This window comes from Sycon ciliatum, chromosome 4 (assembly GCF_964019385.1).
Source record: "Sycon ciliatum chromosome 4, ocSycCili1.1, whole genome shotgun sequence".
In the NCBI taxonomy this organism is placed as follows: Eukaryota; Metazoa; Porifera; class Calcarea; order Leucosolenida; family Sycettidae; genus Sycon; species Sycon ciliatum.
Window position 1 is genome coordinate 21,242,548 of NC_088646.1, and position 26,405 is coordinate 21,268,952.

The following is a 26,405-nucleotide window of genomic DNA, read 5'->3' on the forward strand; positions in this document are numbered from 1 at the left end:
ACCGTTACTTGTCCTCGATATCATATGATATGTGGCCTCATCATTTACACATAGGGCATGCTCGATTGTGATCGCTTCTTCAACCATGTTCAATTGGGAATAAGGGCCGCCGAACGTTGCATCGCAGCCTTCTCGGACCAAAACCAGTCGACTCAGCTCAGCGTCCAAAACACTGGAACATATGGGCCAATCGCGGTCATCCGTGCTTTTATAAGAACGAAATGACATTTTGCATACAAATCATCATCTAGTAACGTTAGGGCGCAATCATCCAGTTTCGGTGGAAGTGGCGAGTTCGATTGGGAGTAAAGGAGGAAGGGAGCGTCTCAGCTTCCTCGGACCAAGACCATTCGACCCAGCACCCCGAAGACTACAACTCTGAATCGACATTAATTTTTGTTTCATTCAGTGAGTCATCTCAAGACTCAGTGGAAACACCAGCCAATGTGAGGAGAGTGGGTGAAAGCCAACCATGGCGATAAAGATAAAGAAAGGTTAGGACCGGGAAATACGAAAGAGGAGCAAGATCAACAACAACTTCGTAAAGAAGAGAACCAATTAAGTAAAACACCTGAGATGAGGTGGTAAAGAAGAGCAGCCACATACACTAAAAGTGCAACATGGTCACATGGTCACATGGTCCGCCGCCCTCATGACACAGAGTTCAGTGGACCCCATACCCACCTTCATTTAGAAGTAATTCAACACGGCCTACATGTATATCCACCGACATGGATGCTTACATTGACGAGTTGCTTGCCAGCAGAGTCCAGGCCAATTCCGGCTGCTCGACCGTGTCGAGCAGAGGGCAAGGCAAGGCCCATTCCAGTACCAAGAAGACAAAGCCCATCCCGGCCCCCTGATGGCCTCCTTCGAAGTTTCAACCTCGATCAAAGCCTGCTGCACACCCAGTGCTACCTCCCGACAATGTGCGGGGCTACCTTCAAGATGCCAAGGACGAGTATCAGGTTGACGATCATGCTGCATTTGTCTTCTCGACTTGGAAGACGGGCGACATGGATGCACGCATGACAGATGCCCGTGCCTTCACCCTTCTCCAAGCACTGCCGGAGCAAGGTCAGTACACTTTGCGCATAAAGTTTCCACGAGAGCGTGCCCCAGGCGAGTGGGTTATGGAAGACAAGATTGATCCTGCCCGGGAAGGCCAAACTCGTGGCAGGCAAGGGATCACCATAACATCAAACACACAGGCAGGCACTCTGAAAGCCATTGACAGCTGGTACTACGTGAACGCATACCCTGTGAGTGTGTGGTATGCTGTCACCATGGTCACCTGGTCACTCGTGTGAAGTTAGTTATGAGCAGCACCGGTAGTCATAGCAACTCCGGGATGTTCTTAGATTAGCAACATGGTGCGGGTGAGACAAAAGGCAGCCGCGGGATCTAGGCAATATTGGAGTGGCTGCAGCTGTGCTGCATACTAGTAATACTTTCGTCAGCGTTTCGCACTGGTGTGGTCATGTTATTGCCATGTTCTGCGGCCGGCTGGCAGAGCCGGCGTTACCAGCTCCAACAAGATTTTCAAGAATATGCAGTGCATGGAAGTCGCCCAGCCTGGCATGCATCGATGGCAGCAATTCGCCAAGGCACCTGCTCTCAGAAAGGCATTTCAAAGCGCTGTCCATACTCGTGTTACTGGTTGGAACCAAATGAAACACAGCACAGGCTGCACGACTACAGCTTTCCTGATCCTGCATAATGGTATAAAAACTAGTAAATGGCGGATACTCGCCAGTATCATTACAGAGTTCGCTAGTCAGTCCGACCTGACAATTGTTCGGAGAGAACCGCCCGTCGTGGATGTGAATAAGACGTGGTGACAACTGGCCGAACCGTAGTCCGTTGAGCTCCTCTGCAATGTCCTGGCGCACACAGTGCACACCCGGGCTTTCACTGTACACGCCAATGTGCACAACAGCATCCACCACTTCGGACTGCCAGTCCACCACTGGCACTGACCAGGCCGGTTCCGGTGTGGCCTCACGGTCACATGACCCGTCGGAATCCCTGACGCTGTTCCACCGGCTAGCCAGCAGCCAAGTGTGCGGCAGAACATTGACCTCGTCCAGGGCAGTGGCCAACACTGGGTAGCTGTGGATTACAACGGCGTGGCGAATTTGCACTGATGTGCTCAGAGACTCTAGCGAGTGCTTGACATCGTCGGGCAGCCACTGACCTACGTGTTGCACCTCACCATGCGGCCCCATGCTGATCGAGATATCGGACAAGTGGAGAAGGCCGATTGGCTGCAATACCTCATAGTCATCTTGATCATATGCACCAAGCAGAGGCAGGGCGTAGTATTCAGAAGAAAGCATTGGAATAGCCAATGGATCATCAGCTTGCTCGCGGTCACGTAGGGACAGGTGAAAAGCAGCAGCACTATGCCACGTTCCTTTCACGTCAGAGTTTTTCTCCTTTGCTAGTCTCCACAGGGACACTTCCACCGCATCACGTTCAGCCATTCTGCAAATCTGATTGCTGCCTGCCGTCGTTTATCCGATCGAGAGGGCAATGAAAATTGTGTACGTGTACGTAGTTTGCCAACCGTTACTGCGTTAGGAGAGACCCGGCCCATTGAAAGGCAAGATCAGTAATATTCAAAAGCAAAACGGCAATGATTTGAAGGAAGGTTCCTCACATTGTTATCATACAATCATGTACATGACATGTACATAATGCTAGTACATTGTATTATTGCATGTACCCTAATAATAATGCTTCCTGAAAAGTAAAAAAAGTAAGACGCATTATTTACATGCAGTTCGAGTTGAAATGAGCGTGCATGATCACGTGAGTGGAGTGGCTGGCATAGCCTGGCAATCATGACTGCCATGTCTGTAGCATGCATGCTAGCATCATTCAATCGTTCCAACAATACTGACATTACTGACCAGGGAGTAGTAAAATACCCTGTTACTGACTGTTCACTGTCCCCCTCTTTATCTTTTTCGGCTACTGCCGTACTGCCCAGAGAAATGCATAATGTAGCATATGATAATCACTCAAGGCAATAATGGAAACGGCCAGGATAACTCAGCAATTAGTTTACCGAGGGCTGTTTGTACTGAGTTCACCATACCATTGGATTGAACCACAGCATAGGATAGCACCATCATTGGCATAATTCCAGCATAATCATTCAGCATAATGGAAAAAAGCATAATTCACCAAGGGCTAACAACAACAACAACAACAACAACAACAACAACACCCAGCTTCGCCGCCAAATCCCTTGTCGTACTCTCTTCAAATCCCAGATATCCCTGCTGTTCCACAACTCTGTATGCTCGTGTAGCGACCACCCCTGCCCGTACACTTTAAATGTAGTCACTAATCCCCGCCCACCCAATTCTTCCTCACTCTTTCTCCTCTCTCACACTATTATCTCTTTATTGGCCACTGGCTATCGTGAGAATATAGATTTGAAACAACAACAACAACAACAACAACCGGCAACAACAACAACAACAACAACAACAACAACAACAACAACAACAACAACAACAACAACAACAACAACAACAACAACAACAACAACAACGAGAATAAAGATTTGAAACAACAACAACAACAAAGAATAAAGATTTGAAACAACAACAGCAGCTACAACAGCTGGCCAGAAAAATTCAACCTCATGAATAAAGTAGCGCCGCGTCTGAGTGCACAGAACAGTGTTTCCGGTACCACTACAATGAGAGCAGAGCCAGAAAATGTGTCACCGGATTTCATCAATCACGCTGAATGTCAACTTAAACAGTTTCTCAAGGCTGGAAGCTCGATGCATTCCCAACAAGTAACTTACTATGATCAGAGTGCATTGACTGTTACCATGAAGTCCATGCTTTGATAAGCTACCAAAAAGAGACAGGATCAGTGAGAGGGAGGGGGGAGACTACAGTCCAGCTACAAATATTTGTCATTCATTTTCCGATGATTCACCTGCCTGCTATTATGCCACACAGAGGCTAAGCATAGGCTTTATCGGAAACGGCTTCGCACCTGGATTTGTGCTCTGTCCAATGACTGCGCTGGCAGCGAAGTGAGCAGTACATCACTTTGCACCGGGAGCATCTAGGCATGTCCGGTTTGCCAACGGAGCATTTCGCACACCTCTCCAGAGGCGTGCCGGCTGCATTCTTGACCACATGTTTCTCCAGTTCCTTTGAGCTGATGTTGCGCCATTCGCGTGCCACCTCAAAGAAGAAGCGGATATAATCTTGTCCTGCAGGCATTTCATACACGCAGCGTAGCATGTCATTGCAGGCTTCAAATAGGCGTCCATCGCGTTGAAAACACCTGGCACGCAGATTCAGTGCACGGACAACCTCCCAGCTGTACTTGTCATCAAAGTCAAAGGAAATCATAAGCGTGCAATCCTGCAGTGCCTTGTCGTACTGCCCCCAGCCGTAGTAGATCTCGGCACGCTTGCGCAGGATTGCCGTATTGCACTCCACATGTGGACCTGTCAGAAAGGCAGAGGTGAACCATTTGTAAGATTCAGTGAGAGTGCCTGCTGCAAAGTGTTTCTCGCCTTGCTCCTTCATGCGTAGCTTGGACATGCCTTCTGTATCTCCTATCTTGAAAACGTCCTCGAGTTGCTCATCTTTGTTCTGCCATGCTTCCTGGTGTTCTAGGATAGGAAACTCTGGAGTGGACGCCGCAGCAGCTGGGCTGAGCATTGGCAGGATTTTCTCTTTATACAGCTTGGGGCTAATAAGGTCCATATTCATGAGGTGCTTGGTGTGGCGTGGCTCTGTCTTGCACAGCTCGATGACAATGTAGTGAGCGTTGGCTTGCACATCCTGGTTGCTGCAGTAGAGATACAGACCACATGCCTCCAGGATGGGCGTGGACGATTCAATTTCGCGAAAGCATGGGCACTCAGCTGTCCGCCCCTTCAGCATTTCACTGATGCAGGCCAGTAGATTGTCAACTGGCCATCGATACGGGGCCAGAAGCCACCTGACGAAGATAGTTGTCAGCTCTTCATTTTCGAGGAGCTCATGAGCCAGGTCGTGAGATCCCTCGACCATGGCTAGCAGTAGCTGTGATGCCGCATTGATCACGCCACGGCCTAGACCAAAACTAGGCTGGTACGGCTGTCGTAGGCACCTGATCACCGAGTGCATACAGGACACTGGACCTGGCAGGGCCAGAGCGTGCTGCCGGGTCAAGTCGGACATGCACATGAGGCGAACGACAAGACTCCCGCTCATTTGACGTATGAGAGCGACATGGTTCCATGCCCGTCGTAACCGGGACTCGGTAACCTGCACGCTGGAACTCACCAGCTTCATATTGTCTATGGGAAGAGAGAGAAAGAACTTTTCAGCCATCCCCACACAGTCCATCTCCATCTCCTCCACTTTTCTGCCCAAGCGGCCTGATGTGAACAGACGGCTGAAGTAGCGAATTCCATTGCTGATAAGCACATCATGCAGGCCGTCGTGCACCGTGTCACAGAGGTGCTGAATGAGCGTCACTGCATAGCTTGTCTCCATCACGCTTAGCATGTTGTTGCCCAGCATTGGCATGAGGCTGTGTATCACACCGCCCTTGCAGATCTGCTTGGCCGCCTTCAACGCATTCGCGACCTCTTTGTCGGAGCGAGCGCGATCCAGCTGCTTGCGCGCCGGTGATACAAATATCATCAGCAGCAATAGGGCATAGCTTCGAACTGTGTACCACTGCCACGGCACCTCTTCGTCGACCTCCATGTGCGTTGGAGTCTGGTTGTTCACCATCTGCTGCAAGAATGGCAGAATGTCGGCACTGACCAGGAATGCGCGCAGGTCGATGGGATCCCGGAACTGTGTGCTATACTCCTTGAATGTCTGCCAGTCGCACAGGAATGCAAGGCAAGTGGCGACAAAGTGATATTGCAGCATGCAGTGGAAACGGCCGGCTGCACGCCTGAAAGAATCGCGTAGGAACAATCGCTGTAGAGCCGCTTTGATCTGCGCCCGATCCTTCTTCTACAGGTACACAGCAGAGAACACGTACAGAACCCAGGGATGAGTGTGATTACTGCTTTGGGGTGGGAGATCAGCTAAGCAGTCAGCCTCAATCCCTAGGCACACCGGCGTTGTCAGCTAACCCGGACAGTACAGTACGTACATTCAACAAGCCCTATGCCTATGATCATACGATGTCAGAACCCGGCTCAGTGATGAGTGTAGTAGAGTCGGGCTGCCGGTGGTTGAGGGCCAGATCTAAATGGGGTGTGGTCAATAACCATGATACGGGTTACTAGCTGCATGTGTGTACTGTACCTTGTAACAATACTGGCCACTTCACGCAAGACGGTCTTTGAGATATTTCGACATTGATTTTTTTCAATAATACTCTGATCTACGTCTTCCATCATGATTGTACTATTTCGTGTGACTGTTTGCGCGTAAAAGAGGGCAATCACTACAGGGTAGGGTCATGCATGGCTCGGTGCAGGGAGTCGTAAAACACCGGTATTTTACGACTCCATGGCTCATTGCGATTCATGTGGACCTCACGACCACTAGAAGGGTGACGTGCATGCTGATTTGCCGTTCACGGTGTACAATGCGCTTTTGTATAATATGTCATGTGACCTACATGTACAGACAGGACTCGCCTCCACAACACGTCCACGGAGGGGTCCAAATGCTGGGGCGCTCCTGTGGTATCTGGCAGCAGGGAGTAATACAATAATGGTATTGTACTACTCCCTGCTTAACGGTACTCTACTGGTCGTGCTCCTTTCATAATCCACAATCCAGACATGCCTCCAAGGGGCTCTGGCCAAGTGTGTCCGGATAAGCGAGGTAGGACTGGCCTTTCAGTACAATGCTCTGTTGATTGCACATTCAAAAACTTGTACTTTCATTCATCAACGTAAGGGCTACGTAACGCTAGTATGTGGACAGTGCATCCGTGGATAAGACAGTCATGGGCTTTACCTTGAATATGCATTCCAAGCAGCGCTTGGAGTGCTCCGACGGTAGACGTGTGCTTGGCTCGAACTCGACGTGCGACCGTAGCTCGGTGTAGTGGGCGTCCTTGTCGATACTGGGCGGCCGCAGCCTTTCGATGCGCTCCTCAGATCTGTCCTGCCGGAAATCTACCTCGAACATGTAGTTCGGAGCGACTCGCCCGCCAAACGACCTCTTTATGGTCACGTTACCTCCCGCCAAGCCTTCGGGGAAGAGCTTCTTGACTTGGGAAGGCAGCACGTCTCTCAATCGGATGGGCACGTCCAGTTCACTGGCGGGCGGACGGTGCGAGCCTTCCAGCTCCCGCAAGGCGTCGGTGACCGGAGTGCGGTCCACTTCGCTCTCCTCCACGTCTGGCAAGGTGCTCGGATCGATGCAAAGTTGCAGATTGGGTTTCAGAGCAGGGTCCCCGCCGGACTGATCTTGGATGATCTGCGAAATGGCATCCATGATTAGAGACCCTTAGCTATCGATCTACGAATGCATCAGACCTCTCGCACTTTGCGACGAAACGACCAGACGTAGGTCTACGAGACAAATCCCACTCGGAAGGCGACGGCTTCCACTCGACTCGACTCGACCAACCTAAGCCTAAGGACACGTGTACCGGTAAAGCATTATGACCTATACATATTATTATTGTACGAGCTCATTCGGCTTTCCAGTTCTTCGGATCAGCAGCGCAGAGCTCTTACGACTCCTCGAACCCAGATGACGAGTGAGCATTTAGGTAGCTCGTATAACCACTGATAACTAGTATAAGCACCATCGATGCATATGGCCCACGTGGCATGCATATGGCCGACGTGGCAAAAGTAAAGGAAGACAGTAGACTAGACTGTCCTTGTTTGCACACTGCACTTCTATACATGATTGTATTGAAACGAGTAGGTCTACCATACCATGGTCTACGGAGTACAGTGTACTAGTAGTCGATGGGACAACGAATGAATGAAGACGACTGCCGGTTCTCTGACTGTACGTCAATCCCTCGGTTGGCGCTAGGCCTTCGCGACTTCGAGTGATGCGTGCAGGAATGTCGACTTCACGGACCTTTCTGCTAGAAAGTTGACAGATGAGGAACAATAGTACTATTTTATCAGTGCTGTCGAGAGTAGCACTGTTTTCTTTCCTAGCAACCCAGGACATTCAGAGTGGATTGGTAGTTGGCGGTACCTTGGCCATTTCTGAGCAGTCATATTGTGTGACGACTGACGGTTCTCACTTTCACCCATCAATTTATGCATGTGTTTCACAACCGTATATCATGCAGAAAGAGTTCACACCAAATTACATAGCAATTTGTTCTTCGCTGCTACCCCCAACCACACGTTGATCATGTTGATGTGCCCACCACGCACAACAGTCACCACTGCTAGCAATCCATTTCCCGATGCCCCTAACCTCACTGCTTCCCTCTCTGTATCTCTGTATCTCCCCTCCCTCCCCCCCCCCCTCTCTCTCTCTCTCTCTCTCTCTCTCTCTCTCTCTCTCTCTCTCTCTCTCTCTCTCTCTCTCTCTCTCTCTCTCTCTCTCTCTCTCTCTCTCTCTCTCTCTCTCTCTCTCTCTCTCTCTCTCTCTCTCTCTCTCTCTCTCTCTCTCTCTCACACTGTATGTGGGGCTCCGTTTATTGAGGTGCGTTGAAATTTATTCTCTTTATCTTATTATTTCTTTTCTATAATTTCCCCATAATTATGAGTTCCTATCAGCTGCTGTGAACACCTTGAGTGGAGAGCGCTTGCTCGAGCGTTGAACCGGGTTCTTAATCTTCCATACCCAGTTCGCAAGGCTGGGCGGGGTTGTGAGCAGGCTTTCATTTCATCTTTTCTTATTATTTCTGCTTTTCATCTCATTACAAAAATTCTGCGCTTTTTCTCCATCTGCGCATAAAATCTAGACTGACAACCTGCTTGTTAAATCATGCACCTGCTTTCAGGCGTAAAAACCCTGTTGTAGAGGTCTCAGTCCTCATTTGTTAGACTTACCTGTCTTTATAAATGTAACTTACTCTCTTTCTCTCTCTCTCTCTCTCTCTCTCCTCTCCTCTCCTCTCCTCTCCCTCCCCCACCCACTCTTGGTGCGTCTAGGTGGCCATGAAGTCGAGACCCTAGGTCGGCGGAGCTCCCTAAACCTCACAACCACTGCCAAGATTCAGGTTGTGCGTGCTTCCCCTAGCTGCATCTCATGTTTGGCATTTAAGTGGTCTTTGTAAAAAGAAAAAGAAAAAAGAAAGAAAGGTTGTATGCTGTAGCCTACAAAAAGGGTCAGCCGTCTGTACAACTCCCTGGTTAAACCTGAAGCTCAAAGGCGCGTCTAAAGATAACCCTGATGAAGAGGGGACGGGTGGTCCGAGCAAGACAAACGGGTACTATTAGCTTTGAATACTATAATTATTGCGGAGGATACCTCTCTCTGTCTGCCGGCCTTTCGATTGGATGAGCTGACCAAGGCGTTACTTTTCACGGAGGCCATGGCTGACCCGCTACAGTAAGATCGGGCGCCGAAGAACACCTCGCCGAAGAACACCCAGGCTGGAAAACCGGCAAAATTTAAGAACAGTCCAGGCTAGCATCAGATTTAAGAACACTTTTAAAATTTGGAATTTCCACATGAGTGCAGTATTTAATTTAAACTGATCATACAATGTACACTGTACATGTATAGGAGGTGAGTACATGTCATGTACACGTGTAAACAGTAACTGCTACATGTACAGTCATTCCCATTTACGACACCCACTAGTTTAGAAGTACTACATTGCACTACATGTACATGATTGTACATGTACATGTACATGACAAACGTCATGACGTCGTCACTCGACTACCCGCGCGCGTGTGAATAAGAACGGTCTGGCTAGAATCAAAAATTTAAGAACTTTCCTAGGCTGCGCTCCAGCCCCTGCGTTCTTCGGCGCCCGATCTTACTGTAGTTCACACTGTTCAAAGGCTGTGAGGCAGCAGCACCCGGAGACCTTGGCTGACGCAGTGCGGCACACGCGCGCATGCCAGTGGTCTGCGCAGAAAGCCGCCCCTACTTGTAGCTGGGTCCAGAGCGCTCCGGAGGACTGCGAACTGCATGAGGTACACGGACCCACGCAGCGGGAAGGCACACCGCCGCTATTCAGGTCTGAGGAGTTTCACTTATCTCCGGCCGAAATAATGCGGTAAAACCGATGCTTCCGAGGCGGTTGCAAGGAAGTTGGGCATAGCGGAGTGGTCTTCTTCATCCAAATACCAATTTGAATAGCGCTCGGCCGCGAGCGAGCCTAGAGAAGATATGAGCACGACCATTGGCGGAGCTTGGAGTTGGAGTGCTACATGGCAGAAAGTGGGGAAGTCTGAAAGGTCCAGTCACGAGCATGATCTCGTCACCCAAGTGCGCATTGCAGGGCGTTCAGCGAGGTGCGCCTGCTTCATTGGGTCATTGATTCTGGTCCGACGCACTATTACTAGTACATGTATTAGTACGCCTCAGAACGGTGGTTAGCAGAAGCTTGTGCTACCACTTCTGAGAGCCAAAGTCAAATTTCGCCGACGACTGGTAATGGACGAAGACAGCTGCTCGGTGAAACAGTGACTCCAACGCTCCAACTCCAAGACTTCGGCTGGACATCGGAGAGCACATGTGATTGCCCTGGGAGCCTGAGCTCCAAGTAAAGGCTTTGGCTGGAGATCGGATAAAACATGTCCTGGGAGCAGCTGGCCGTTATGCCCTTGGAGGGATATAACGTAATACCGGGAAAGCCGTGGCTGGATAATACTACCTGGCCAAACTGAACATGTGGCAGTGACAGAGTAAAGTAAAATAACAGAGTGCGCACCTGTCTCTTTGTGCGTATTATTCTTGTATGCCGACGGGTACATCATGTACATGTATGACCCCCCAGACCGGCCATAGACACACACACACACACACTATACAGTCAAGTAGGTTTATGGAATGACAATACTTATGTTGACAAACTCTACTTGACACTGACAGGCTCGGCATTTTTAGCAGTAGAGGCAAGACGTTCTGGCTACATGGCGTTCGTCACGAGTACCATCATTGGCATTGCTACATAACTGGAGAGAGAGGGGGGGGGGAAGAGAGAGGAGAGAGAGAGAGAGAGAGAGAGAGAGAGAGAGAGAGAGAGAGAGAGAGAGAGAGAGAGAGAGAGAGAGAGAGAGGGAGGGAGGGAGGAAGGGAGGGAGGGAGGGAGGGAGGGAGGGAGGAGAGAGAGAGAGAGAGAGAGAGAGAGAGAGAGAGAGAGAGAGAGAGAGAGAGAGAGAGAGAGAGAGAGAGAGAGAGAGAGAGAGAGAGAGAGAGAGAGAGGTGGACAGATATAAGTATAGAGAGAGAAAGAGTTCTGGGGGCATATCGCCGCATATACATGTATCTATAATGCTACTTGTAAAAGAGAGTCAACATAATAATTTGGATCCACTGATAGCAAGCCAGTGTGATACATGCACATTCCATGGCTAGCACCAGTTATGAGCGGATGGTTGTACTAAGTCTTGTAGAAAGGTCAGTTAGGTTACTCTTTCCGAACACCGTGTCCTCCACCTTGTTACATGAATCATGATGCTGTCAACCAACAACATGTTTCTACAAAATGTTGTAGGACATTCTCCCAATGATTATGCAGTAGTACAGGTCTGGGTACCAGCGCTGTGGCCGAGTGGTTGTGGGCTTGCCTGCGAATCACAAGGTCCCGAGTTCGAGACCCACGCTGGGAGCAGGGAGCCGACACCCACGGTCAACTGGGCACTCACTACTCGGAGTGAGGGTAACATGGATGCAACTAATGAGGTTAGCCCCCTTGTCGGGCATTGGTTGTGAGACTTACCACCTCACCCTCGTTAGGAGCTGCATCTGCCACCCTGGTATCACAGGCATGGTGATGGCCCGGCACATGCGAAACTTCGCTGGTTGTGTTTCTCAATACAATTGTATAGCCGGTGGTAACGCGGAGTATGTGGTGTGATGTGTGTGTGGGAAAAAAAATTAAAGGGGCACTCCGGCTTCATTTTCGACGCCGAGTTTTCGATGCCAAGACGAAGGTTGGTGAAAGAGAAGACCCCTCGAACAAGAACGAGTCTCCAGAAGCGATCGAGTCGAGCAGGAAGACGACTTTTGAATTTCGCCGAGCGAGCGCTGATGACGTAATGAGGGATTAGCTTGCCAGTGGAAATGCATCTGCGCACATACATTTCACATACTTTTTGGCCAATTTTCAATCGAAGAGGAGGTTGTTTTCTATGTTCTTTCAACGTCATGAGCGATCCCGTCTTCTATACCCTTCCAGGTATCCTGAAGGTCCTCCAGAGGAGAATTTATCTCCAGCAAAGCGTTGTTGATCCGCTAAATTCGTCTCGAGACATATTCAACCAGTGCAGTGCTGATAAATGTAGAATATTGAATCTGTGATAATTGTCGACGATGGAGAGAGAGGTTGATAGCCGCTGTCGCAGGGAAAGTGAAGCTGCTGGAAGTAACGACGGGGAGCTTGTTAGCATCACATGAGCATCCAGACTTCAAAGCAGCTTGACGGAATCGGGGAGTACTGACTATTTGTCTCGCCCTCAGTTTAGTGAATTTTATGACCAGAAATTATTCGATCAGGATACCTTCTACAAGATTGTGTAGTGTAGTACAGGTGATTTCTGAACTTGACGATATGGAGACGGACCAGTAGACCTACCAACAACGTTTTACCTGCAGGAAATTCACCCAAGGCTATTTCTATCCTCTTCAGTGGCTGTTGTTTTTTAGTAAAAATATGTTCACTTCTCTCAACATACTCCTGCATGGCAGCAAGAAGGTGCGCTATGGAATTCAACGCCACAATCTTCGCCCAGCTGTGGATGAAGCATCTCGGAGACCCCCTTGATTTAGGCTTCGGCCTTTGGGGAATCCCTCAAATAATAATAATAATAAGTCATGGCAGTACATATACTTGAAACAGATGAGAAATTGAAGTCGTGATGGGAAGTTTGACAGCCCCAGTGACCGAGTCAAGCATTGTCTTTTGCGTGGCACAAATTGCTGAAGAACCGAGATGGTCTTGGAATTATGCACATGGTTACTACCAGAAATAATGGTGGCATGAACCATTGTGGAATGGGACAGCTCACGGAGAATACTGGAATAGCTCAAGTATCTCTAGGTGATTGTAAATCCTGTTCTGGCTGATAGCTTCGGCCTGCTGTGCCCGTCCATGTACAATGATGGGAACATGCATTTCTGTTTTCTACATACATGTATTTGCCGGCTACTGTACTGTGGTATTACAGTTGCAGGTCTCTTATATAGAAAAATGTTCACCCCCCCCCCCTACATACCCACATTATAAATATGAACTAACAATTTCACTGTTGGACTCGCCGGCGGGTAGAGAGCAAAGGATTAATTTATTGCAAAGAAAAGGACCAGGGAACTACAAGTTACGCTATAATGTCCACGAACAATTTCACTGTATTTGAAATAATTTTGTTTGATACCCTGAGAACTCTGAAGCTGTGCAGCACTGTGGATTATATGTGGATACAACATTTATGGAAGGAAAAGTGGAATAATTTCTAACACATTGTTCAAATAATTATAGCACTGGATTGTTGAGATTATGAGCACATTCCAATCAGCACTCTACATATTTATAAGCGGTGGCAATCGTTAGGAATAGGTCGGGAGTTGTCAGAGTGCTCTAGTATTATGAGAGAATGTTTTGTTTGTCTAATCGACGGCTCGTTTGAAGCCAGCGTTGTTTGAACTTGTTTCAGTCGACTTGATTCTAGACAGTAGTCGAAGGAGTACTATGAAGTATACACCAGACGTAGTCCGTAAGGTATCTCGTGAGAATTCTGTCGATACACATCAGGTGTCAGCTTGCAAAGATGGCTCCTCTCTGTTTCTTGAAAGCCGGTCTAGTTGGACTGTGGCTCCAGCGATTCCCTTCTCAGAGCAGATACCATACCCATGCATATTGGACAGACCTGTGTGCACAACAGAAATAGTGGAGAGAAATCTCTCAGCTCATAAACACATCAGTGAAGTTTGAACTGCAGTTGTTTGTGGCCATCAGTATAAACCTATCGACTATGAGAATAATGAGCAAAAAACCTCTATAACTACAGCTAGGACCATGGAATTATAAAGCATCTAACTTAGGGAACTGCCAATTCTGGTCTGAGTTGCGTTCGAGGCCTGCAATTCATGATGGCTATCGTATGTTGCATTGACCAGAGATCATAAAAAACTTCCAAATGCCACATTGAAACACGCACCACTTTCGAGTACTTTGGTATCCCCCACCAAATGGGCATTCGTTCCCGGGGTGACAGGCGTCACCATTCGTTATGCCTGGATCAGATTTCATTGACCCCAACTGTCATGAAGAATCATTTTTACTTTGACTGGATTTCAGTACAAGTTGTAGAACTGCAAAATCAATTTTGTTGTATTTGGGCAACCATTTCTCTACAAACGCTCTATTTGGAGAATTTTTTTATAAAATGCATATCCAAATTCCACCTCTACCCAAATCGGAATACTTGATCACGTATTCAGTACTACACGGAACGTTTAGAAAACGCCAGGGAATAGGAATTTGCTAACGACAACTCCAGGCCAGGGCACTAGCATACGAACAAAACAAGATAAAAACTCACCAGTATACTTGTAATCGTAGTAATTCATGTCGGTGTAATATTCACGATAAGCAACGAGGCACCCTCCGATTTGGTCAAGCTGCTTTGAAGTCTGGTTGTTCAGGTGATACAAACGGGCTCCCCGTTGTTACTTCCAGCAGCTTCACTCTCCCTGCGACAGCGGCTATCAACCTCTCTCTCTCCATTGTCGACAATTATCACAGATTCAACATTCTACATTTATCAGCACAGCACTGGGTGAATATGTCTCGAGACGAATTTAGCGGATCAACAACGCTTTGCTGAAGATAAATTCTCCTCTGGAGGACCTTCAGGGTACCTGGGAGGGCATAGAAGACGGAATCGCTCAGGACGTTGAAAGAACATAGAAAACAACCTCCTCTTCGATTGAAAATTGGCCAAAAGTGTGTGAAATGTATGTGCGCAGATGCATTTCCACTGGCAAGCTAATCCCTCATTACGTCATCAGCGCTCGCTCGGCGAAATTCAAAAGTCGTCTTCCTGCTCGACTCGATCGCTTCTGGAGACTCATTCTTGTTCGAGGGGTCTTCTCTTTCACCAACCTTCGGCTTGGCATCGAAAACTCGGCGTCGAAAATGAAGCCGGAGTGCCCCTTTAAAAGACCAAAAAAGGGATTCACTGGCCAGAAAAAGTCACTTCAAATAGCTGTATGGTGTAGACCAGGCTGAATAGTGACGGTCAATTCTTCAGCCTTGCAAGCTGTTGAATGGTGTAATCCCAGCACAAGTTGCTATGGCTTCTGCCGTAGCATTGCTATCATCGCCTCCGGCGATGGGCGTCAAAGGTCAAAGGTCAGGTAACGCGGACGTGCAAACTTTACAGGTCTGACCACCTTTGAAAAAGTAAAAGTACTGTACATTTATTGGAAGAGTGTGTTGCTCCCTACATGGGAGCTCGCGGTTTTCCTGCCGACTTGAACTCTCACTTGACTGACTCACCACTGCCATCCAGAGCACACGAGAAGTCCATCGAACCGTCCACTCGGCAAACCTGCAAGAAAGCACCACTCCCTGCTCAATACACAGTGTTTCGGGGAATTCACCCCTCATCAGTTGAGCTTGAGTTGGCTGAGGAAGATTGTGCCTGAAGAGCACCAATTATAGTGCTGTCCAGGCACAAACATCACCAGGGATACAAACTTACAGAGACACTTCGTTTCCAGCGCGACAAACACCTCGTGAACACCAGATAGCAGCGTGAGTCAGTTATCGCTCCTGGACGGTGAGAACAGACGCAGAGGACCCTCGGTCATTCACAACGCTGTTGCCTCCAAACCATCTAATTCGCAAGCCCGCGCTGGGGACAACAATGTGAAGAAGAGGTTGGTGCGACTTCGGCGATAGTAGGGGAAGAGCGTGTTGCTCCCTACATGGGAGCTCGCGGTTTTCCTGTTTCCAAGTCGGCAGGAAAACCGCGAGCTCCCATGTAGGGAGCGACACACTCTTCCCCTATTATCGCCGAAGTCGCACCAACCTAGTACCTCTTCTTCACATTGTACATTAAAAAAATGTATTGGGGAAAATACGGTATGTACTCTTGCTATATGGCGCATGCCTAGCGCCTATAGGCTATGGCCATGGCGCGTGCATGGGATATGGAGCCACTGGCACCGGCACTGGCGCGTGGCACAGACTCACAGTCTGTTTGTAGGTGGATAGACAGGAGGTTGGGCAAGGTCGGAAGGAGGTTGGACACGGAGGATGCTCGCATCTTTCACCTGACTCACTGAAGCAGTGAAGGTCCATCCTCCACTCCAGTCGACCAAGCAGTGACACGTGCTCGCAGCTGTCGGCATTATCCTACAGGCCACAGGCAACACGTCCAGTCTTATCACGTCAGTTTCACCGATCCGAATCAATGGGGTTTTCGGTGCTGGATCAAGGAAGGCTCATACTACGTATGGCATTACAGTCATGTAGTGATTAGTGTTTCCTAACATGAACACGGTGTCCTCCACCTTGTTACATGCGTGGAGTCACCGTGTACTGATGTACTGTACTAGTACTGTAGTGTAGTTGGTCCTTGCAATAAAAAAGATTCGCCACGAATCAGTAATCGAGAATGCTACATGCACTCGTTGTTTTTCTGATGCGCATGTATTTATGTACGTATGCGACTTCTTACTTCAATACTTGGCTACAATAAAATTAATAGTCATCATGGTCTTTGGCGATTGCTAGTACTAGTATTACTATTAGTAGTCCTCTAAGTAACAGTTAGTTCTAGTAGTAGTTGTTGCTGAGTAATATTTCGCGACGTTTGACCTACTATGATTCTGAGCTGTGATCTGCAGAGACCGGGCGACCGTCAATGACAAGATCGTTATTGTAATTCATTGTGAACGCATTTGCTATCGCTAGGGGCTGTACATAACTGCACTAGTGCCCTGAGTCAGATGAGAACGCAGTCACAAATTTCAGCTCCTGCTCAGAGTCATAATACCACCGGTGCGACACCTTCCTCGATGGAGTCTCAAGTGGACCTTGGCGCTGGTTTAGTGTGAGAATGGCGGCAGCGGGACCATGAGCATTCTGGCACGAACGTTCGATACTACCATTCGAGTTTTGCTATGCAGAAAGCAGACGGTGAAGCGCATTTTGACCGTAGCTGCTCTCGCAGCCGCCTGGATATTCTTTTCGCATGTTCTGCTGGACAAGCATGGCACGGCGGGACGGCGTGCCGATGGCCGTAATCCAGGATCTAAAAACAACTTGCGATCTTCACAGGGAGCCTTGACCAGCGTCTCTGCAGAGTCAGTGCACACGACTGAAGATTGGTTCGGGCAGGACGTCGACAGCCGGGGTGGTGTGCAGGTAGGCCGCCGTGTGCAAGATGGTAATGCAGACTGGCCTGGTGGTGGTGGTCCACGCGGCATGCCCAGTGATGATCAGAAGCCCTTGATACAGGTCATCCACAAACCTGGCCTTTTACCTGTCAAGAGCCCGAAGCACATCCAGCGAGACGTGGCGTTTCAACCCGATCCGCATAATGAACGAGGTAAATCCCCTGTTCACACTGTGCGTCTACCGTCACGTCGCTTGCCGGGCACGCTACCTCGGGCGACCAAGAAAACGGCAGAACGCGACCGGTTTGGCAGTGACATTGTGCGGGGCATGACCGTTGGCGTTGGTGTGGAGCCAATCGCCCTGCTGGTCCTGTGCAAAGAGCCGTTCTTCTCTCTCTCGCTGGCCGATATGCGCGAGCTCCTCGGCAAGCATCGCATACGCTTTGAAATCGGCCGCGGCAGCGCCAGTCCGGATTCGTTCTTTCCACAGGCACCCAGCATGGGCGCAGAGCCGCAGGGACGGTACAGTGTGATTATATTCGAGAACTGGTCGCTGTACACTGACGCGCCGGATGCGAAACGGGAGGATCTGGATTCGTACTGCCGCCTCTACGGTGTTGGCATGGTGGCGTTCGTGTCGCCTGCCTACCCGTTTGTTTTCAAGCAGGTCACCGTGCGCCCGCTGGTGGATACCACGCGGAACGTCAGCATGGTGTTGAGAGTGAACGGCCGCTCGCCAATGCTGCGGATTGTCCGCGATGGCGGCGAGATGCTGACCAGCGTGTCTGGTGGCGACTGGTGTGCGTTTGAGGGCAACACGTCCGCCTTTGATCCAGTGGAGTACGCCAGGCTGCCGGATGGCGCCGATAGCACCGAGTGGCGCATCTCCTTGCTGGACACTGGGCGTGTGGACGGCATTCGTCGTGTGCTCTTCTGCCAGCACCCGGGCATGTACCTCTGGCTGCACAAGGCCTTGTTCCTGGATGCTGTTAGCCATCTGTCTCCGGCCACCCTGGGACTGCCACTCGCTCGCCGATTTCTCGTGGACATTGACGACATATTTGTCGCTCCGCTGGGAACCAAGATGAGTCCCGATGATGTTGAGGTATGCAGTGCATGTCCGGATTCATTCAGTGAATAGTCGGTCAGCTTGCAGCAATGGCTGGCTGCATGGAGCCCTCTGCCCGATGCGTGTCACAAGCATTTGTGTACAGGCTGTGCAGCGCTGGTGTGAATTTCACGGGGAAAGTTCAATGTCTCTTGTTACGCTGCAGCAAGAGGACCGGTTAAATACCATGGCCATGGCCATGATGGTTGTACTAGAGGGTGGTGGAAGCTGTATGTCTGGTCCAAGGACAGGAATGGGGTTTCAATTGATGACAAATCATGGCGTGTACTGTCGGACTATTTCCTAATCCAGATGCATTCGTGTAGTTATGCTTGTTTGCTCTCTCACACACGCGTGCATGCACACACACACACACACACACACACACACACACACACACACACACACACACACACACACACACACACACACACACACACACACACACACACACATGCCCATCGCGGAAGCAATGATAGCGAACAGCTATGTTAGGCATAGCAACTTGTGCTGAGATTACACCATTCAACAGCTTGCAAGGCTGATGAAATGACCGCCACTAATTTTAGCCTGGTATCACACACACACACACACATACTCTCTCTCTTTCTCTCTCCCTCCCTCTCTCTCTCTCTTTCTCTCTCTCTCTCTCCCTCTCTCTCTCTCTCCCTCTCTCTCTCTCTCTCTCTCTCTCTCTCTCTCTCTCTCTCTCTCTCTCTCTCTCTCTCTCTCTCTCTCTCTCTCTCTCTCTCTCTCTCTCTCTCTCTCTCTTTCTCTCCCTCCCTCTCCCAACAGCAACTTGTCAAGACGCAAGAGGAAGTGAGAAAACAAGTCCCGCGCTTCACGTTCAACCTTGGCTTTGTCGGCTCCAAGTTTGCGCAGGGGACACCATGGGAGGCAAAAGGTGATCACCATTTCGTCGAGCTGGCGCAGCACTTTTACTGGTTTCCACACACGTACACGCACATTGCACCACACAGGACATGGAATGTTTCGGAGATGATCAGGCATATGAAGGCGAACAAGGAGTTTGCAGAGGTAAGCACTGACATGTACGCTAAGATGAAGACAGTAACAAGTTGTACTTGAATGATGATCAAGATTCCCAGCACACATCTTGGTTGTGTGAGATTGTTCAACAGAACCTGATATTTGATCACACACACACACCACACACACACACACACACACACACACACACACACACACACACACACACACACACACACACACACACACACACACGTGTGTATGTGTTTGTGTGTATGTATAAATGATATGTGTGTGTGTGTGTGTGTGTGTGTGTGTGTGTGTGTGTGTGTGTGTGTGTGTGGTGTGTGTGTGTGTGTGTGTGTATGTATGTACGTGTCTGTGCGTTTGATGTTCACCTTGGCATGGTAGACCAACAAGATACCAGTGAGTGGTGCGTACGCCATTTCTCCAAAGCACTCCGGTGTCTACCCAGTCCACGAGCCCCTGTACACGGCCTGGAGAGAGGTGTGGGGTGTCAAAACAACGTCCACCGAAGAGTACATGCACTTGAAGCCTGGATATAAGCGCCGCGGATTCATATACAGAGGGATTAAGGTAGGGTTGCCAGTTGGACTGTCGTACAGGGCCTTTAGAGGCCGATGATATAATTTCAGTTCTGCTGCAAGAGGCCTGATCACGTGTGGCGACAGAACTGGCATCTACACCAGTTTTCCAGCAGCGCTGGCACGAGAGGAATGTCTTTCAAGTCGCGATGCGATCATGATTGTGCAATACCGCAAATATTGATGTACAACACGACACAAGCTCACAATTGTGGGAATTCATGAATGAATGTTGGCACTGCACTCAGACTGTACAGGCATTGTGCTTTCGCTGTGTTGCATGAGGAACCCGGCCGAGCCTGGGCCATCACACATAATACTGACAACCCAAATGCACTTGCGCGGCGTGGAGGGTTTTGCTATCCTTTTGTCTTCGTAGTCCTTTTAACATTGTTTTCTCAACTTCTCTTTCTCCCCCCCCCCCCCCTCTCTCTCTCTCTTCCTCACAAACACCCACACACACGCACACACAGGTAGTGCCTCGGCAAGTATGTGGCTTGTACACGCACACGTTCAAGCGCCAGGACTACCCTGGCGGCATACAGCGACTGCAAGAGACTGCGGAAGGCGGGGACATGTTTGAGAGCATTCTACACAACACGGTAAGAGAAAACGCGGAATATTGTGTGTATTGAAGTGTACCTCGAGAGTACACCAATTGCTTAGAAGTTATCCAAGTGATGTCAGACATCTTGAATGCATTATCACTTTATGTAAACATTCCATCCTTTAAATATATGGGCAGTTTGTCACTTCTTTCTGGTTTGTTGCCACCTACTTTCTTTCCATAAATGGCTTATCAGTGCAGCCTGATATCCCATGAAGCTGTATCGCATGCTGCTGCGTGGATCCCTGTATTGTGCATGTGAATGCCTGCCCCGGTCACGAGGATGCCTGCCCCGGTCACGAGAATGCCTGCCCCGGTCACGAGGATGCCTGCCCCGGTCATGTGAATGCCTGCACTAGCGTACTGTACACGACAATACAAGTAATAATATCATAGAATTACCCCCCCCCCCCCCCCCCAGTACACCACAGGGTACACGAACAGTTTGCCAGTTGCCGTTTACACTTTGTGCCAGACATTGCACTAGACCAGGCTCACTACAATGGTGCTTTGCAAACAAATACTGAATTTGACCACATTGACCTTGCTGGTGTGCTTGGCACTGCTTGCGCTGAACTCTGTGTTCTTATCACCGTGTTGCCGTCGCCGTGTGTGTGTGTGTGTCTCTCTCTCTTTCTCTGTGCCTGTGTGTCTCTCTGTCCTGCAGATCTGCATCTTCATGACTCACGTGTCAAACTACGGTCATGACCGCCTGGGCAATTACGTTGTGAAGGCGGTGGTGGACTACATCCAGCGCTGGACCAACCTGGAACTGTCCTACTCACCGCCGCACGAGGCTGTCAGCGAATACTTTGAGCAGCACCTGGACGAGGCCATGCCGTTCTGGCTGGTAAGGTTGCTGCTGTGGAGGTGGCGAATACTACATTGTAGTCGTAGTGAAAAACAGCAGTACGAGTTGAGAGATTGGTCAATCCACGACGATATCAACCACCACGGTATCAGTAACCATGTGATAGAGAAAAGATAAAACATCTCTTACAATTGTCTGAGCGGATTTGGAATACTAGATTTTGAGATGACTTTCTTTAAACGAGAACAATGCGGTGCATTATCTCTGCTCACGAACCATTCCAGTACTTTTGGCAGCTCCAAGCATGTGCTATGCTCTCTTCTCTGGATTTTTAACCGCGTGCCTTGCAGGACCCATGCAGAGATCCCAGGCACTACGCCATCTGGTCTGAGGAGAAGCGTCGTTGCTTCAACCTACCCAACGTACTAGTGGTTGGGCCGCAGAAGACTGGCACGACGGCACTGCTGGACTTCATGACGCTGCATCCGAAGATCTCGCGCAACCGCAATACACCGAAGCACTTTGAGGAGATGCAGTTCTTCAGCAACGATGCCAACTATCTCCTCGGCCTGGACTGGTGAGGAGGGCAGCGAAGAATGATGTTGTTGTCCAGAATATTGAATGCATTGTGACTTGCAGTGGCTGACAAGCTGGGGACTTTGCTTCTTCCTTGGCTTGAAAATACAAGATACAGTAGGTATCGGTTATAGCGTAGGTGTTTGAAAAACGACATTTGATTCTTATTGCCGATATTTCTTACACACGATAAATCACGTGTGACATATCATATGCACGTGTGACATATCATTATGCGCGCACGTTTGGCATGTGGACACGTACACATGATACACACGGATCAATCAGACTCGCGGTCATGCTAGGCGACTGTGGTGCAGCGGATACGAGAGAAGTCGGAAGAAAGAGTCCGACTGGACAGAAAAAGTGATTCTCCAATGCTCCCTTGGACATGACTCTCTTTTTGGGTTGAATATTATTGTATTGAGTATGCACAGAGCACAGATGTTATTACTACAGGCGATACACTTTGCACTAATCTGGAATATTTTGCTACACAAAATCCATTCTTAGGGCCGATATATTCTACTATGCGATAATACTGCTTGTAAGAATAAATATACACATAAAATATGTGTTATGATTGTGAAAAAATGAGTGTTCATTCTTGTAAGCAGTATATTCTTGTATACGACCACACTATAACCGATACGCACTGTACTACTACTGCACTGTACACGCCTAGCCTGCATACTAGTATATTATGTAGATGTACATGTTGTGCTGACGACTGCGGCAGTACACTGGCTGCTACTGTTGCTGTGGTGTTCACACTGTGGTCCCCTCCTGCCCTGCTGTGTACTACTCAGGTACATGCAGCACATGCCATTGGTCAACACTGCCACGAACCTCACCATCACGTACAATGCCAGTGATACCATCGAGAAGCCGGCTCACTTCATCGTTGAGAAGAGCGCTACGTACTTCGACAGCTACATGTCACCGCTGCGCGCCTGGCGTCTGATGCCCTCCGTCAAGGTCATTGTGATACTGGTTGATCCGGTCAAGAGAGCGTACTCCTGGTGGCAGGTCAGTACCTCCTGTCAAGTACCCTGTGTGCACGGTGGCTTGTGCACGTTTATACATGCATGCGGGTGTATCCCGTTCTCAACACGTACATGCATACATATCTATCTCACACCTTTGTGTGTAGACTGTGTGCGTGTGTGGTAGGAATGTTGAGAGCAACATTCTGTACAGAGTTGTTGTTGTTGGTGTTGTTGTTGTTTGTGTCTTGGCACGCACAAGTCCATCGTTAGTACCTCAAGTTGCCTTTGGCAAGATTATCGTTGTGTGACTGTACACATCCGAAGCACCAGTGTTTATCTACTTCCTATTGCTATGTGTTGGCGTGACTGCTGCTGCTGCAGCATCAAGTGGCCCACAAAGACCCAATCACAACTCAGGTGTCGTTCCGCACGCTGCTGTTGCGCAATCACCGGCACAATCGGGCTAAGTCAGTTCTGAAACAACGATGCCTCTTCCCAGGCCAGTATGCAGTCCATCTGAAACGATGGCTGGCATTCTTTGGGCCCAAACAGGTGTGTATGGTTGCTCTCTGTCATAAGTGTCTCTTGTTGGCGGATATGTCGTACTCGGTAATTTCTATTCATGTATCCTATTTCATTAACACTGCACTTTCAGGACAGACACCTCCCCCCCTCCCCACAAACGTACTGTGAAAGGAGAGCAAGGCGCGTAGCTGTTCAATGTGTTCATGCATTTTCTATAGTGTGGGCGTGCAACACATGCCAGCCATATCCACTGCAATACAGTCACGCCCCTACTTGTAAGCTGCAATGCAGTTACACATACATGTACTTGTAACTGGTGTGCTGCAACTGCTCTTCGGGGGAGAACACTGCCATGTCGCTCAGCAGTGCTTGTGTGCCTTGACGTGTTCTGATCTGTGTCACATCCAACATGACATGTCTTGCACGTGCCTATTTACTTGTGTGTATCTTGCCCAGATACACATCATAGACGGCGAGGAGTTGGTCAAAGATCCAGTGCCGGTGATGCACGCTGTGCAGAAATTCATCGGGGTGCAGTTCATCGACTACGCACAGCATATTAAGTAAGACAATCAACCAGCTGAGCTTTATCTTGCATTGGTGCTTAGTCTGCATGCAGGAACTGTGTCTTGCGTGTGTCCTATTGCACGTGTGTATGTGTGTGTCACTGTAGACTTCTGTGTGCACTGTGTTTTTTTTTACTGTAGAGGCAGAACATTTCGTCAGTCAATAATTTCGTCCAACTCCAAAGAGAGGGAGTTCGTCCGGTTGAAAATTTCGTCCATGGATCATAAGAGTGTATAGAAAAGTTGACAAATCGACATTAGTCCGGCATTTAATTTACTCCAAAAGCTCTGTGGACGAAAAAGACGGAAATGAAATTCCAGACGAATACTTCTGCTTATACAGTACCTCAGCCTGTGTACAAACCTGTACAATTCACATTGTTCTTTGCTTCTTCAGGAAATCGGCGACGAAGGGCTTTTTCTGCCCAGTGATCAATGGAAAGCTGAAGTGCCTTGGCAAGGGTAAAGGACGCACGTATGCACCAATGGAACCCAGTGCCCGCACGTTGCTCAAGGCGTACTATGCTGAGCACAATAAGGACTTGGCAAAAATCCTGGGTTCGATAAAGGTGCCTCTGCCGACGTGGCTGAAAGAAGATCTCAGGAAGAGGGAAGCTACTGCAGCTGCTGCTGGCAACGCCGCCGAAGTGTAATGCTGTGGAGGTACTGGCAGGTGGCTCCTCGTTCAAGCACTGCCTCGCGTGGTGTGACTTACACTGCCGTGAAACTGCAATGGTGAACATGTTTGTTGAGCGTGTGTGTATGTGTTCGTTAATGTGTGTGTGCGCTTAGCCCGACTCAAGCTTGAGTAATATATACGTGCACACACACGCCGAGATTACAATTCACAGCGTACCTACATGCCGCACTAGCGTGTGCGAGGACTTTGAGTACCGGCGTATAGTAGGATCTACTCCGTTTCTTGATTCAACCAATGCTTCTCCATTCTCGTGTGCAGTGTGGTGTCAATGGCTTGACTGATCTCTCTCATTCTTACCCTCTTGAGCATTGAAGCGTTCTTCCATTCTTCGATAAAGTGTGAGTGTTGTGTGACATAGCCCTTTCTAGTAGTAGTACTATTTATGTTTGAACTCTAGCAGTGATGGTGGTGGTTAGTAATGTGCATCGTGATATCTGTCCTCACACTGATGAGACTTGCTTCTTTCGTTTTTGCCATGGCGCGCACTAGTACCGTTATGATTTGCTGTGCCTTATTTCATACCAGCCGCGTTGATAGAGCGCTTTGTGATCGGAAAGTTTGTGCTCGGGAAAAGAAGCCTGCAGTCCGTGGCTGTGAAGAATCTGGAGATAATGATGGACCAGCAGCAGGGAACTGCCATGACCATGATACCATGACCAAAACTGACCAATAATTATTATGTATAATACTCTGTGTGTGTGTGTGTGTGTGTGTGTGTGTGTGTGTGTGTGTGTGTGTGTGTGTGTGTGTGTGTGTGTGTGTGTGTGTGTGTGTGTGTGTGTGTGCACAAGCCTCTTGGCATAGTATAACGTAAGATACCTGAAATGGAACTCTTTTTTTTGTAACTCAACTGACTTGTCAGTTGCACGCCTCCGGGCCGTGACATGACTATCCTTATGTTAAGAATGTGGTGCGGAGCACTCGCGTCGTACTCACAAGTCAAGTTCAGCATTGATGCAGTTCAACCCTACTTCTCCCACATGGCAACTGGTCAGAGGCGCTTGCAGCATGGCGACGGTCTGGAGGCTGCCTCGACATAGAAGGAACCTGTGTTGTGAACATTCGCCAGAGCGCTGTGGACGCGTGCTGTGTGCCAAGCACAGGAAAACTTGGGAGCTGCCCAAGCTGAAGGAAAGATAGTAAAATCGCTCGCATACACCAACCATTGTTCGGGCAGTGTTGCTACTATAGGTACGTTAGTATACACATTCAATGATTGAATTCTCACCTGTCACCAGCAGGGGGGGGGGGGGGGGGAGGGCTGTAAAAAGAAAATACCTCAAACAGTGAAAAATAATACAATACATGTACATGCATATGAAGTGCAGCTTGCAGAAGAGTATCCGCAGTACCAGCAGCAGCCAGAGAAGGGGCCATTGTATCAGTAGAGCGACAAAAAGACAGGCAGGCCGGAGAGGAGAAAGGATCTAAGTAATAATTATTAGGAAAAGAAAGTGATGAGTAGTGGAACATAC

General features: G+C 49.0%; 2 protein-coding genes across 3 annotated transcripts; one reads left to right on the plus strand and one right to left on the minus strand.

Annotated features, from left to right (window-relative positions):
- Positions 1-3,395: 3,395 nt before the first annotated feature.
- On the minus strand, positions 3,396-7,730 carry LOC135814987 (uncharacterized). Its single transcript, XM_065328197.1, has 2 exons — positions 6,960-7,730; positions 3,396-5,999 (listed from the first exon to the last, which is right to left on the minus strand). The coding sequence occupies exons 1-2, from the start codon at positions 7,440-7,442 to the stop codon at positions 3,990-3,992; spliced, it is 2,493 nt and encodes an 830-aa protein (XP_065184269.1). The 5' UTR covers positions 7,443-7,730; the 3' UTR covers positions 3,396-3,989.
- Positions 7,731-16,833: 9,103 nt separating this feature from the next.
- Positions 16,834-25,486, plus strand: LOC135814988 (bifunctional heparan sulfate N-deacetylase/N-sulfotransferase 4-like). Of its 2 annotated transcripts, XM_065328198.1 has the most exons (10): positions 16,838-18,558; positions 19,357-19,599; positions 19,963-20,148; positions 20,630-20,758; positions 21,431-21,613; positions 21,925-22,151; positions 22,960-23,179; positions 23,521-23,691; positions 24,121-24,227; positions 24,628-25,486. In XM_065328198.1, the coding sequence occupies exons 1-10, from the start codon at positions 17,191-17,193 to the stop codon at positions 24,881-24,883; spliced, it is 3,090 nt and encodes a 1,029-aa protein (XP_065184270.1). In that variant the 5' UTR covers positions 16,838-17,190; the 3' UTR covers positions 24,884-25,486. The 2 variants fall into 2 exon arrangements, with proteins under 2 accessions (XP_065184271.1, XP_065184270.1); XM_065328199.1 differs by lacking the exon at positions 23,521-23,691 and having other exon boundaries at positions 16,834-18,558.
- Positions 25,487-26,405: the final 919 nt, after the last annotated feature.